Here is a 14,782-nt window from a genome sequence, read left to right on the forward strand (position 1 = left end):
TCGGTGCCCTAGGAACATTGCCAATACCGAAAGGGGGCATCTGCTAGCTTCCAATTAACCCTCCAAATCCCGTCGTTCATCAATAAATATTTTTAGAACGATCCTTTCTACTATAAGTTAGAAGGCTGAACCAGATTTTGTAGAGTAGTGACAAAAATTTGGAGAAACAAAACCGGACGGTCACTACTTAATATTAAATTTATTAATTATTATATATTTTACAAACATATAAGAACATATTTAATATATAAATTAAAAAAACTAATTAATCTAGCCCCTAACTTGAGTAGTACCCTTAATTGACACCCTAAACCCTAAATCCCTAACCCTTAACCCTTAAATCTCCTAGCCCCTAAATTCCTAACCCCTAACCCCTAACCCCTAACCCCTAAATCCCTAACCCCTAACCCCTAAACCTTATATCCCAAACCCTAATAATCATATATACCCCCTATATATATACCTTCCAAAAAATTCCCTAAATCTTTAATAATCATAAAAACAGTTAAAATCGATTAAACAATAATTAATAGTTAAAAATTTTGTATAAAGTAGCAATAAACAATATTATTCTTTATAAATTTTATTTTTTACATAAAGTATGGAATTTTTAATATTTTATTTTATTGATAAATAATGAATAAATTTCTCTAATTAACAAATTTATTATATTCTTAATTTCTCAAATAGATATATAAATGAAAAAATAAGAAGGACGAACAACTATATATATACATGGCATTTTTCTTTAATATTGATAAAGTGATAACAAAAGGAATGATAGCAAGTTAGGACGTATATATATGCATATATTTTAATTAATTGAATGAGATCAATTCAAATTCACAATTTGATTTAAGTATTTAATTAAATGTTTGTCATGAAATATTATAATTAGTTGAGTATTACGTACTATTTCAACCTTGAATTTAAATTAAATAATATATATTATCCATCAAAATTTTTAATCCTAATAAAAAACATAATTTTAAAATTTTAACCTTTTTTTGGATGTTGATCACATCCACAATATATAATTTAAATTAATACTATATTAAATTAATAATCATATATATATACCTTAAACCTATAATATTAAACCCTAAATTAGCTATACTGATAATTAATTAATTCAATATTTTAAATTTAAAATCATACTATATCTGTTTTACGATTATATAAATTTTTTTACTATATATAATAATATAAATTAAAAAATAAGCAGTATATATTAATCATGTATCCAAAAATCTTAAAAATTATTTTAAATAATAGTATTTTAATTTTTTCCATGTGATTTATTTCAAATTATTTTTATGTGTTATTTTTTCTGAATATTTTAAATATTTAATTAGATTTAAGTTGAATTTTATTTAATTAATCTAAATAATAAACCAATTAAGATAAAATGTTTTTTTGCGGCGCTTCAACAAAAACACCGCTAAAACCCTAACATTAGCGGCGCTTATCATAGAATCGCCGCTAAAAATCTTAACTTTAGCGTCGCTTATATAAAAACGCCACTATAAGACCAAATATTCGCGGCGCTTCAAAGAAATCACCGCTAAATACCTTAACTTTAGCGGCGGTTGATTAAAAACGCCACTAAAACCCCCGACCATTAGCGGCGAGAGCCTAAAAACGCCGCTGAAAGTAAAAGCATTAGCGGCGCAAATATAAAAACACCACTAAAGCCCTCCGAAGACAACCAAACGACGTCGTTGGGATTTTTTTTTGGCAGCGTTTTTGACAAAAACGCCGCTAATGCATATTTTCAGCGGCGCTTTTTTAGTAACGCTGCGAAAGCTCATTTTTAGCGGCGTTTTCTGTCAAGCGCCGCTAATTCCTGAATTTTACCGGCGTTTTTAATCGAAACGCCACTAAAAGTGCCGCTAAAACCCTGTTTTGGTGTAGTGTTGGCTATATGCCTTTGCTAGAGTAGCCTCACTATCACAACAGATAGAAATAGGTGAAATTGGCTTAGGCCATAAAGGTACATCATAAAGCAAATTTCTTAACCATTCTGCTTCTTTAGATGCAGCGCAATAAATTCTGCTGCCATGGTGGAATCAGTAATACATGTTTGTTTATTGGAACCCCAAGAAATGGCTCCTCCACCAAGAATGAAGATCCATCCACTAGTAGATGCATGATCTTCCAAACTTGTAATCCAACTAGCATCCGAATACCCTTCTAAAACTGGAGGATATCCATTATAACACAATCCATAGTTAATAGTTTTCTTTAAGTACCTAAGTAATCTATTCAAAGCTTGCCAATGCAAACTACTTGGATTACTTGTGTACCTACTAAATTTTCCAACAGCATATGCAATATCTAGTCTTGTACAAGTCATGATGTACATAAGACAACCAATTAGACTTGCATATTTCAATTGATCAATTTTCCTACCAGTATTAGATACTAATTTTATTTGAGGATCCATGGGTATAAATGTTGGTATACAATTGAAAAGATCAAACTTTTTAAGCACCTTTTCAATGTAATGTGATTGTAATAAAGCTATAGTGCTTTCATCTTGGATTATTTTAATCCCAAGAATAACATCTGCTACACCTATATCCTTCATAGTAAAGTTGCTTGACAAGAATTTCTTTGTGTTTTTTGTTTGTTCCAAATCCGTGTAAAAAATGAGCATGTCATCTACATATAAGCAAATTATGACACCTTTTCCATTTTTAAATTTGCTACATATGCACTTATTAGATTTATTTATTTTATAACCATTAGCTAAAATAACCTTGTCAAATTTGTGGTGCCATTGTTTTGGTGCTTGGAGTATCCAAAACATAAGCAATCTTCAAAGTTGATAATAAGAAGTGCATCTTTTTCTGCCATTGTCGAAAATTGCCACCATCAAACCGATCAAGTTTGACAAAGTTGGAAACCCACTCCCTTAGTGTTCCACTTTCATGTGTTGTGGTAGTCATCATGAAATATAACCTTAAAATTGTTAGTACAAATCTTCGGTGAGGAAAATCTCGACCACACGAACGAAACTCGAATAGAAAAGAAGAAATAGGACAAGGCTCCAAGGCGTGCATCAAGCTACTATCTTTAAGGTTATATTCGCCCCTACCTATCTTCGGTGTGCAAATGAGTTCCAAGCAAATTAACCTCGAGGATATAATGAAGCCAATGACTATTTACGTTTTGTACGCATTGAGCAATGTATAACAAGAAACTCAATTTCTACAAAGGATTTTTGCAGTAATACTTTACAGAATAATCTAATAATATTAAAAAATGAAGGAATGAAAGAAAAAATATTAAAATTTGTTGGTGTGTTTTCCAAATGAAATCCCATTCCTATTTATAGGAATTTTCATGTCTCTTCACAGAGACATATTTCAATAGGTATTTTTTTGAATAATAATGTCTTTAAAATAAACACATAATTATTTATTTAATATTTTAACTATTTAAATAGTTATTCATTTATAATTATCGAAACACTATAAATATTTGAAAATGTTCCAACACCACCAACCTATCAAACAATTGTCATTGAATCTTGATAATTTTGACCTATATATTGTGAACTTCCAATAAAAAAAAATGAAGCCAATACTATTCTTTTTTCGAGAAAAGTAGGTGATGTTTCGCCTTACACAATTGCATCTTTCAAATCACGTAAGGTATTTGTCTTGAATTTCATTTGATTCTTCAATACCTAATCAGATCTCTTATACTATATACTTATATAATAATCACAAATGTATTCCTGAGTTAATCAAACAGTAATTAAGGGCTAATTTATCATTGAACTTCAAAAGTGTCATGAAAAATAATTTTTGAAAATTGTTTTTAAAAATACCTAAAACTATTCATAAACCCTCCCAACTCTTAAATAGGAGGATAAATACGCTTCAACGTGCTCAAACTCATGTCCTTCTGCACTGGCAACAATACCAATGCTAATCAAGTTAATACTCAATCGGCTTTTTAAAATATTTGATAGTGTTTACCATTACTTTTAAAAGAGTAATTTTGAGAAAATATAATATCAATTTTAGACATAATTTTGTAAAGTAAAAACAACTTTGATTTAGCTTGTTTGGTCAATTTTTTTGGATAACCAACCTTGAGTTAGTGCGTTGGATTTATAGGGTTAAATATTAATTATATATTATAAAACATAATTTTTTAAATAATTTAAAATTACTATAAAATAAGTTAATTTTATTGGTTTAGACACTAGAAATAATTTTAAAATTAATATTTGTAAGTGTTCACATGTTTCGTTTAGTCAATAAAAATTAAATTAAATAAACCAAATGGAATGCAAAACCATAAATAATAAACTCTCATTTTATTTATTTAATTAAAAAAAACTAGAAAACCATATTAAAGCTACCAAAACAAAAACAAATTTGGGTGCCTAAATAATCTAAAAACCCTAATCATTTCAATCTAATAAAACTGGGAGCAATGTTGTCTGAGCTTATAAACAAACCACCTATTCCGACCGAACATTAGACGATGACAGTTTCCATCCACTTCCTCAAAGGCTTCACAACATTGTTTACCAACGTTCATATATTTATTAAATGCTGCTCCCCAAATCTCTCTGAAACAACCTCTGAAATTCTCCAATGCACACCAACACCGTGTACGATATTTCACAATATACGGAGCCCATTCTGGTACTTGGCAATAATCTGAAGGATTCGGACAATTTGGTTGCTGCTTCTCCGGTGGTTTCGGAGATGACGGACTTGGTTTAGCCCGTGTCGGTGGCTCCTCAGATGGTGGTTGCGGTTTTGGTTCTGAGGGAGGGTTAGGTTTAGCAACTGGTGGTGGTGATGGTTGTGGATTTGGTTTAGGCACTGGTGGTGGTTGCGGTTTTGGTTCAGAAGGCAGGTTAGGTTTAGTCACTGGTGGTGGTTGAGGTATTGGTTTTGGTTCAGGAGGCGGGTTAGGTTTAGTCACTGGTGCTGGTTGTGGATTTGGTTTAGGCACTGGTGGTGGCTGCGGTTTTGGTTCAGAAGGCGGGTTAGGTTTTGTCACTGGTGGTGGTTGCGGTTTTGGTTCAGAAGGCGGGTTAGGTTTAGGCATTGGTGGTGGTTGTGGTTTTGGTTCAGAGGGCGGGTTAGGTTTAGTCACTGTTGGTGGTTGTGGCTGCGGATTTGGTTTAGGAATCGGTGGTGGTTGTGGTTTTGGTTCAGAGGGCGGGTTCGGTTTAGCTACCGGTGGTGGTTGTGGTTGCGGTTTTGGTTCAGGCACTGGTGGTGGCTGTGGTTTTGGTTCAGAGGGCGAGTTTAGTGGTAGTTGTGGTTTTGGTTCAGAGGGCGGATTAGGTTTAGGCACTGGTGGTAGTTGCTGATTTGGTTCAGGCACTGGTTGCGGTTTTGGTTTAGGAATTGGTGGTGGTTGCGGTTTTGGTTCAATTACTGGTGATGGTGGTTGTGGCGAAATGGGTGTAACCGAGGCTGGTGGTGGCGTACAACACAAACATGTACAAGAATTGTCTTGTTGTGAAATAACATAAGGCTCCTGTTGTGCAGCTGAATTGAAGGAAGAAGATTGGGACATGGAACAATGACAACTGCAACCACAACCTAATACAGCCTTCAAACATGATGTCCACAATACCAATACTAACAATGTAACCGGAATTCCTCTCATTCCTCACTTCACTTTTCATGCTTATTTTTCATCAAAAATCTCATTTTATAGGCCATGAATCCCAAAATTTTATCTCATTTTTGAAATTTGAAATTATTAGTTGATTTTAAGATAATAATTTTGTTTTTATTTAAAAATATTTTAAGTTTTGAAATTATAATTTTGTAAAAATAATTATATTAATTTTTGGTACCTAAAATAATTACATTATTTGTGTTTCAACAATGTAACCTAATTTCAATTTGGTTATTTATTATTATTTAAAGATAATAGTATATATACATATATATTACTTTATCCAATATTAATGTTTAATGTGCAAATTTATATATAAAATTTTGATTCGATCTAATTCTAATAAATGATTAACACAATTATTGATATAGCATCATTTTATGTTTATATAATAATACAGAAATAGATTATATTTATTCAATAAAAAATTGATGAATTTATTTATTTAAATGTGTATTATTGAATCAAAATTAAAGTTTCATGAATACATTTGAATTACAATCAGTGTATAAAATTGCACATTGAATCAAAGTTAATGTATAATTTTAAAAATGATCCCAATAGTATCAACTAATTGAATGTCAACCTTTAAATGTAATTTGTTAACTTGTAGAAAAGGAAATTTGGTAAATAAAGGGATAAACACCAAAATTATATATGAATTTTAATAAATTTTGCAATGATATATATCAACTTTAATTTGGTATATTTGTATACATCAAATTTTAATTTTGGTTCAGTTTTCACATTTTGCTAACCCCGTTATCTATGTCTTTTATTAAATTAGAAAACAAACAAATTAATTTAAATTATTTACACATAGATACACTTGGAAATTTGATTCTTATTTCCCCGTAGAGCTTTCATTTTGAACACTGATGGGGTGCAATTCATTCGAAATTCAATGTAGCATCGACTGAGTTGATAGTGTTAAGGGCTTCACGATATAGATAACTTGCAAGTAGAGTTGTGGGGTAGTCGAGAAGGCTTGAGATTAGCGAAGTGTTTATCTATTTCGAGTTTAATTGTTGAACTGGATGCTTTGACAGTCCTTCATTTCCTAACTAAGCTTTGTGAAGGATCTCATCCAAGATTTGTTGAGGGATGGGTAAAAGATACTAGACATATTCTTAGAGAAGGGAATTCAATGTGCAGACCACCTTGGACAAAGTATTGAGATGGGATTTATGTTCCTCGTCCATCCACTTGCAACTTTCCTTCCCTTGCCACAAAGGAATAGTTAAATTGTATATCACCTTTATGTACAAAAAACCCCTTATTTACTACATCATTTAAATTTATTAAAATAAAAATAATTTATTTTCTTCAACTATACTTGACTTGTGACTCAAAATGTAAACCCACTATTTTAAACATATTGTTTAATAATAAAATAAAATACTTTTTTCTCTCAAAAAAATATTTTTTTTGTATAAACTAATATATTTTAAAAAAATGAATTTTTTTTATATTTTAATATTTGAAATAAAGAGTTTATATAAAATCAAATGAAAGGGTGAGTATGTGTATATAGAATCAAATAGATTTGGATTATTAATCATCACAATTTAGAAATTTCTTGTGGAAAAGAAATAATTTAGAAATTATTTCCGAGTCGTTTAATCCTTTGATGAGGTGTTCTTGGCCAACATAATTTATATTTCTTCAACTTTCACCTGATTTAAAATTTTGTCCGAGTTTATTTATATTTGTAAATGACTAATCTAAATCCATTTTACATATACATTTAAAAAAAATATTTAATGATATTTTAATTTAATATTTAATTTTATAAAAAAATCAAAATTTTAAATATAAACAACTTAATAAATATATTTTTGTATGATTAATATTTTAAATATTCAACCGTTATCTTTCATATTTCATTTTATAGACCATGAGGTCAAATTTGACATAAATTTTAAAAAAATTAAACTATTTATTTTATATAAAAAAAACTTTGAACCGTTCAATAAGTAATAATATAGACACTTTTTTAGATCAACGTGATATATATATATATCGAATCAATTAAAAAATTTACATGCATAACAAGTATAATTATATCGATAAATTCAGCGATTGAATCATTAAAATATTAACCGTACAAAAATATACAAAAATGTGTAAAACTACTATAATTTTATCCCGGTACAAGTGAATTCCTTCCCCAATATATGAATTTTCAAAAGTTAACATCTTCTCCAAAGTTAGGTTGTTAAATGACTGTATCCTTTTTTATACCGGGCTAAGGGTTAATCAAACAAAGGAAATTGAAAACTTGTGTTTGGTTTCTAAAAATAATTTTTGTTTCTATTTTCTATTCTTTTAAAAGTAGTTTTCATTTTCTATTTTTAGAAATTGAAAAGCACATTTGGTTAATAAAAAAATATTTTCGATAATGAAAAATTAAAAACATGTTTGGTACACTATTTTCTTATAATAGAAATAACTATATAATTTATATGGATTCGAATCGAGGAAAGAGATTTTAATATATATAAAAATTGTTAAAAAATAATATTTTTGAGTTTAAATTATGATAATTTATTAATTAAATTTAAAATTTAAAATTTAAAATTATTGTTTTTAACCTTTTTCAAGTACGGAACATTTTAAAGAAAAAATATTTTCTAATTCTCACGCATTTTCATTTTCCAAAAATTATTTTAAAAAATTTCAACCAAACATATTTTCCTTATTGTTAGAAAATGAAAACAAAAATGATCCGGTTTCTTGAAACTAGACGCGATACCTAATTCTCGTATTTGAAGCAATAGAAGTCCATCTTCACACCTCCTATATGCTTGTGGCATTCATCCCAACCTCATGTCAGTTACACTGGCATTATTTTTAACCAACACTTGCACTACTTGGATGAATTATAATGTGAGAAGATAACCTGTATTATAGGTGATTTAAAAAGTTAATAGTCTGATGAATCAAAATTGGGCAAATCAGTTAATAGATTATTATGATGTCTATTAAGTCCAAATGGGAAGATATTTTATCTTGGATATCGAAGTGGATGACTCAAAAGATAAAGACATAGATGCGATTGTTTGTATTGACAATACATCGGACAAGTTTCAAGTAGAATTAATCCTAGAGCCATTTATGGATTAATTCACTTGTGATGTTCATAGGATAGGTTACCGCAATTCTAAGTAGATGATTATGTGTGTGTGACTCGTATATTTTGATATATTAAAATCCCGAGTTCAAATAACTAAAGAGCTGAAAGCTGATACATTGGGTATATGACTTTTGCATGGCATAACTTTATTTGCTATTTCATAGTAATTGACTTTTTCATGAAGAAAAATGTAATATTGGGTAAACAAAATTAACCAAAAAATATTAAGAATACCCTATGAAGGTAACATACTTATAACAAGGTAATTGAACAAATATTTATTAAATTGCTTTCGCAATGTTATATAATAAGAGAGTTCAATCATGGTACTTTATTGGAATGATTCCATGTTTAATGATGGGTGTCGAATAGACCTGTCCATGGGCCGGGCGACCCGGCCCGGCCCGGCCCGACGGCCCGCCCGAAATATGAGAGGGTTCGGGTAAAAATATAGGCCCAAAATATGGGCTTGGGCAAAAAAACTGGCTCGGGCTCTGATTCTGATTCTTGGATAGAGAAGAGGCAGTAGTAAGCCCGTTTAAAAAATGGGCCGGGCTCGGGCTCAACTTTTTTGGCCCGGGCCCGGTCCGGCCCGGCCCGGCCCGGCCCGAATATAATAAATTTATATTTTTTATTTTTATTTTTTAATTTTAAAATACTTTAAAAATATTTTTATTTTTTTATTTTTAAAATATATTTTTTTGTGTTTATTAAAAATCGGGCCGGGCCGGGCTCGGGCTTACTCTTTTTTTCCCGGGCCGGGCCTGGGCAAAATTTCAGGCCCATATTTCGGGTCGGGCCGGGCCCGGGCCTAAGAGTCGGGCCGAAAATTTTTTCCGAGCCCGGCCCATGGACAGCTCTAGTGTCGAATCCATCAAAAATAAATTCCTACGCCTAAATTGAAATTAAATTAAATTTGTAGTAAAGTGAGTAGGGTCGATCCCACAAAAACTAACTGATTAATTTTAATGATTTCTTATGATAAAAAATTAATGTGAAACTACGAAAATAAAGAAGAGGTAATTAAATCTAAATATAAAATAAATAAGTAAAATTCAAATAAAATAAATACCAGAAATAAATTGAACGCGATAAAAATAAAATTAAAAACAAAATTAAAATTGAGTAAACCGATATAATGAAAGCTCTAGCTCAAGCATGATTCTGACTTCGGCTTTGAACAAATCCTAGATAATAGATTTTCAACTCCAACCGATAAGTCGATTATAGTGGTTGAGGAACAACCTCAAACCATCAACCCTTCTGTATGTAAATTAGTTGCAGGAACAGCTCGACAACTAACCCTTACCAAGCGAATAACCTTGAAATCAGCTTCTACAATTTAATTTCTCGGTAGCTATGCGAATTAGAAGGATTCGACTCAAATCAACGGCCTCAACTACGCATGTCGTTTAAACTTGATCGTTAAGCCCCTTGATGGATCCAATCATTTACTCAATTGGTCACGTCAATTTATTTTTCAATTGACCAAACACGACAATTATAGCTCGTACTGGTTCCCCAATTGTATGCCATTTAACACCGAATCAAGAGGCCCAACTCGATTTTGATACTAAAACGACATTATGAGATGACTGAGTCTATCTCCTAAATCGATAAATTAACAAATACTAAATTAAAAAATATACATACGATTTCTAACTCATAGTTCAAACATCAAATTAATTATTGTCCTAAAGAATTTAGCTACTCATAATTTTAACAAAAAAAAGAATAATTGAAAGAAAATTGCTCATCAAAATTAAAATTCAAAACTCAAGAAAACTAAAAAAAATCCAAAATATTGTGTAGTTACAACATAAAATCCCAAGTTCAAACCAAAGATATGGTTTTTGTCTCCTGGTGCGTGACTTCTCTCAGGCCTATAATAATAATAATAATAATAATAATAATAATAATAACTAAAATGTAATATATATATATATATAATCTTTCCTTGTCCTTCAAGATAAATCTAATCCTTAACTAAACTATTAAATAAATAAAATTAATTATTAAAATAACCTTAATGTCTGAGAATCTTGTGCTACACTTCAACCCTCATGCAAAATCTTCATTTTAGTCTACAAATTGACTTGCTTTTCAATGCACTGAACACTATTGTACCTACATAGAAATTATCAAGTAAGTGCCAAAAATCGGTAGAATTCATGGAAAAAATAATTAAAATGAAAAACAAAATTGTGTCAACTAAACACAATATCAATTAAATAATGTTGTAATTAATAGATGAAGAGATGAAACTTAATTATGTTAGAACCGTAAAATTCTTATACAAAATTTTATGAGTCAGGGTCTGTCATGTAAAATCATCAAGAATAAATTAAAAACAAAACTAGATGCAAAAGTGTATCTCAATTCATTGATTTTTTGAAATCTTCGTATTTTATGGTTTTGATTTTCCAAATTAGCACACAAGTAACCTAGAGAAGGTAATTTTCTCTTCTCTAAAAATCGAATATTAGAAAAGTTACCTATGTGTAATTTGGGGACCATAACCCTAATATATAACTTTTGCATATTAGCCCTGATTTCTAATTAGCTCATCAATTAGAAATTAGTTACTAGAGTATCTACACATATTTAACCTATACTTTATTTAATAACTAAGACTCAATAAACCTTAACCAAATTAGATCACTTTTAATTGGAATTAACCTTTTATGATGTCCATATTTTCTAACAAATTACAAATTATTTAAGCTCTAATTATATATGTCTAATTGTTCCCTCCACTAGCTTGATATAACCCAAACCAGATTGCATGTAGAATTGATAGTATGAATTGAATGAAAACGACGATTAAGAAAAAAAAAACACATGTATCTCTATCCACAATGAATGAGCTTTCTCGTTAAATACAAAAGATGACTTAGAAATTAAATTAATTTCTTTGGATAATTTAATTTATTGGAATTAAATAATTGTAGTTCGAAGTGAGAATTAAATTCATTAGTCGTCATAATTTTAGTAAACGGGATAATTAAATATAATTTCTTATAGATTCTAATACGGTGAAGTTGCCATGACTTTAATCGAATTAGATAACTTTAACAGAATTAGAATTGAGTTGAGAAAATAGTTTAATTGAACAATTTAATTAATTTAATTAATCAATTAATATTGAGAAATAGGAAAAATAGTTATTGAGTTGGTTAAAAGTTCATATAACACATATAATCGTACCCAGTACATAAGACAGGCCCAACAAACCCATCCCATATAAGAGGGGCGGCAATCCCTAGTGCACAATAAGGCGTGTTGCTGCCCCTGTATTCCAGATAAGGGACTATTGTATTTTCTAGTAAAATATTATTATTTAATTACCCATTGTTCAAGTAAAACTTTTGTACTTTTTTCTTGTAAATAGGAACTATTGGATGACCAAATAGAAACATTATTTGAGCATTGTTGCTCTGTTAGAAAATAGTGACAATTTATTTATAGAATAAATTCTACTTTATGCTAGGCTCAAAGTTTTCTAGTTCTTATAGAGAGAAATTAACTGTCCCACTAAAAATTAATCAAAGTTTTCATTCTGTGCATTTGGTTCAAGTTGTTTACCCCCACAGTCAAAGCAAATCGGGGTTTGAAGATAACAAAGAAGATTGTTTGGTAAAAAACCAGAAAACAACTTAGATGTCTCGTTCAAAGAACCAATAATAATTTAATTAAATGTTTATTAATATAAATATAATGAGACTTGATTTTAAGAAAAAATTTAAACTTTCAATGTGAAACATTCACCGTTTTGTAAACCAATTTTTCCAAGATTGCTTGGGCAGTAAGTTTTTGGTATGGCACTTGAAACAAGTCAGCAAGAAGATGAGAACCCCAAAGTTAGATATTTGAATGAAATAAAACAAATAAAAGAGAAGAAGAGAGAAGCAGAAGAATCAGCTTTGAGGAAGGACCCCTAAACCGAGTAGGAGATTGATCCCAAGGCTGCCAAATGTGATTCTTAAGCAGGAGAAAGAGTTTGATAGGGTACTAAGCCCTTTTAAGGTTTGAATGGCTGCTAGAAAAACAAATAAAATAAATCAGCAAAGAAATAACAAAGATCGGCAAAGAAAATTTGAAGAAGAAGACAAGAGCACGTTGGTTTAAGAGGGATGGGATAATCGAAAGTTTGGAAGCCCCTTGAATGATGATTTCGACTTAAATAAGCCTTTCTTGAGACCTAAGAAAAAAAAAGCAATCAATATGACTAAATCGGACCAACAATAAAGATAATTGATGAAGTTGAAAAAAATAAATTGGAAGATGGAATGACAAAACCAATGGATTGCGGAATAGAATGATAAGTGCTCTATTGAATTTTCAGAAAAAATTCTCAACAAATTCAATTAGTAACTCTAATCGATCCTCCAAAAAAAATCTTGACAACCTAAAGTGTGAAAATTTGCCCCAAAAAATTTTGAACAAATTTAAGTAAAAGAATTTCTAGATACTAACAAGAAATGAATATTGCAAAGAAAATTATTTCAAAAGTAAAGTTAAGAGATGGCTCTTTCATGGGCAAGAAAACATCTGACCTAAAAATATCATAATCCTGTTCTAAAGTGCGTCACAAGTCAATTGATTTTTTAGATTTAAAAATTGAAAACTTTAGTGAATTTAAATTAATAAATTTTACCCTATCCGTGTACATATAACTCTACCTCAAAAAATGAGAAAGAGCTTTGTATTAATACACCTTTCTGCATGGTTAATCAACTCATTTAGTCGAATGTTACAATATCTCGCCTCTTGCACTATCTCGTCCCTCTCCCTCATCTGGCCATTAACTACCATTATTTGGTTTCCACTCCACACTTCGAGTTCAGGCCTCATTTACTTCATTCTTTCCCATGTAAAATACTTTCCAAATCCACAAATCATTTGCCTTGGAAGTTTCTCAACCAATGCTTTTTTTACTGCAATATTTTTTCACAATTATATTTTGAACCACCCAGCTTGCACCTCTATAAATAGGGCCAAGCTTGTCTTCCAAAAGTGCTTGATTCAATGTTTTGGATTTTCAAATCATGTGAATTTTTCTCTTGCCACTACTATTATGCCGATAAAAGTCTTTGACTATTGTGTCAACAGTATTTCAAACATTATCCAAAGCCTTAAAACAAGCTAAATGGTAGATATTGGAATGTTGCTATAAGAGTAATCAACGTGAATTTTTCCCCTGCTGAAAAAGATTTGCTTTCCAACCTTGAAGCTGTTTTTGAAGTCTACTAATCGAAGGTTGAAAAAAATTAGCTTTGCTCCACATTCTACCAAAATCAAACCCCAAATGCTCGTTATCCCTACTTTCACCCCAAACCTTGTCTAAATATTTTCATAAATCTCGAATCACAATTTCTGCTAACCATCAACTCAGTCTTATCTATATTTATAACCTGACCAGACATACGATAGTACTCATCCAAGATATTTTTAACAAATTGGCACTCCTAAAAATTCGTTCTAAAAAAGATAGAACTGTCATGCTCAAAAATAAATACCATGAATTTGGAATTTGATTCTTCAGCTTTCACTAATGTGGCATAAGATAAAGATATGGGGTATAATGGCTTGTCTTGTCTCACTCCCATTTCTGGAAAAACAATGTTGCAATTGGTCACCATTAACCAAGAGTTGATAGCTCACAGCGCAGATACAAGTGATCATTAACTGAATCCATTTCTCAATTAAACCCATATTCGCCACAAAGTTCCAACTAAGTCTGTCATAGGCTTTGTTTATGTCCAACTTCAATCAGCCAAAAATTCCACCTTTACTTTTTTTATTTTCTCTAAATTGTGCTCAGAATTTCGACTTTTACAATCACATTATCATATATCTGTTTATTGCTAACAGAGGCATTCTGAAGCGGAGATATCAAGCTTTCCATATAGGATGGAAATTTAATTAAAAAGTGGTTTATTAAAAAGATTTTACTTCAACGCTATCAGTTTGATAAGAATC

General features: G+C 30.5%; 1 protein-coding gene across 1 annotated transcript; it reads right to left on the reverse strand.

The window, feature by feature from the left end:
- Nucleotides 1–4,434: 4,434 nt before the first annotated feature.
- LOC121217137 (extensin) lies at nt 4,435–5,649 on the reverse strand. Its single transcript, XM_041092690.1, has one exon. It carries the CDS (start codon nt 5,647–5,649, stop codon nt 4,435–4,437), a length of 1,215 nt encoding a protein of 404 aa, XP_040948624.1.
- Nucleotides 5,650–14,782: the final 9,133 nt, after the last annotated feature.

Source organism: Gossypium hirsutum, chromosome D05 (genome assembly GCF_007990345.1).
Source record: "Gossypium hirsutum isolate 1008001.06 chromosome D05, Gossypium_hirsutum_v2.1, whole genome shotgun sequence".
In the NCBI taxonomy this organism is placed as follows: Eukaryota; Viridiplantae; Streptophyta; class Magnoliopsida; order Malvales; family Malvaceae; genus Gossypium; species Gossypium hirsutum.

Excerpts from the sequence above, each read along its gene's own strand:
- LOC121217137 (XM_041092690.1), bottom strand. The coding sequence starts at position 5,649 with ATGAGAGGAATTCCGGTTACATTGTTAGTATTGGTATTGTGGACATCA.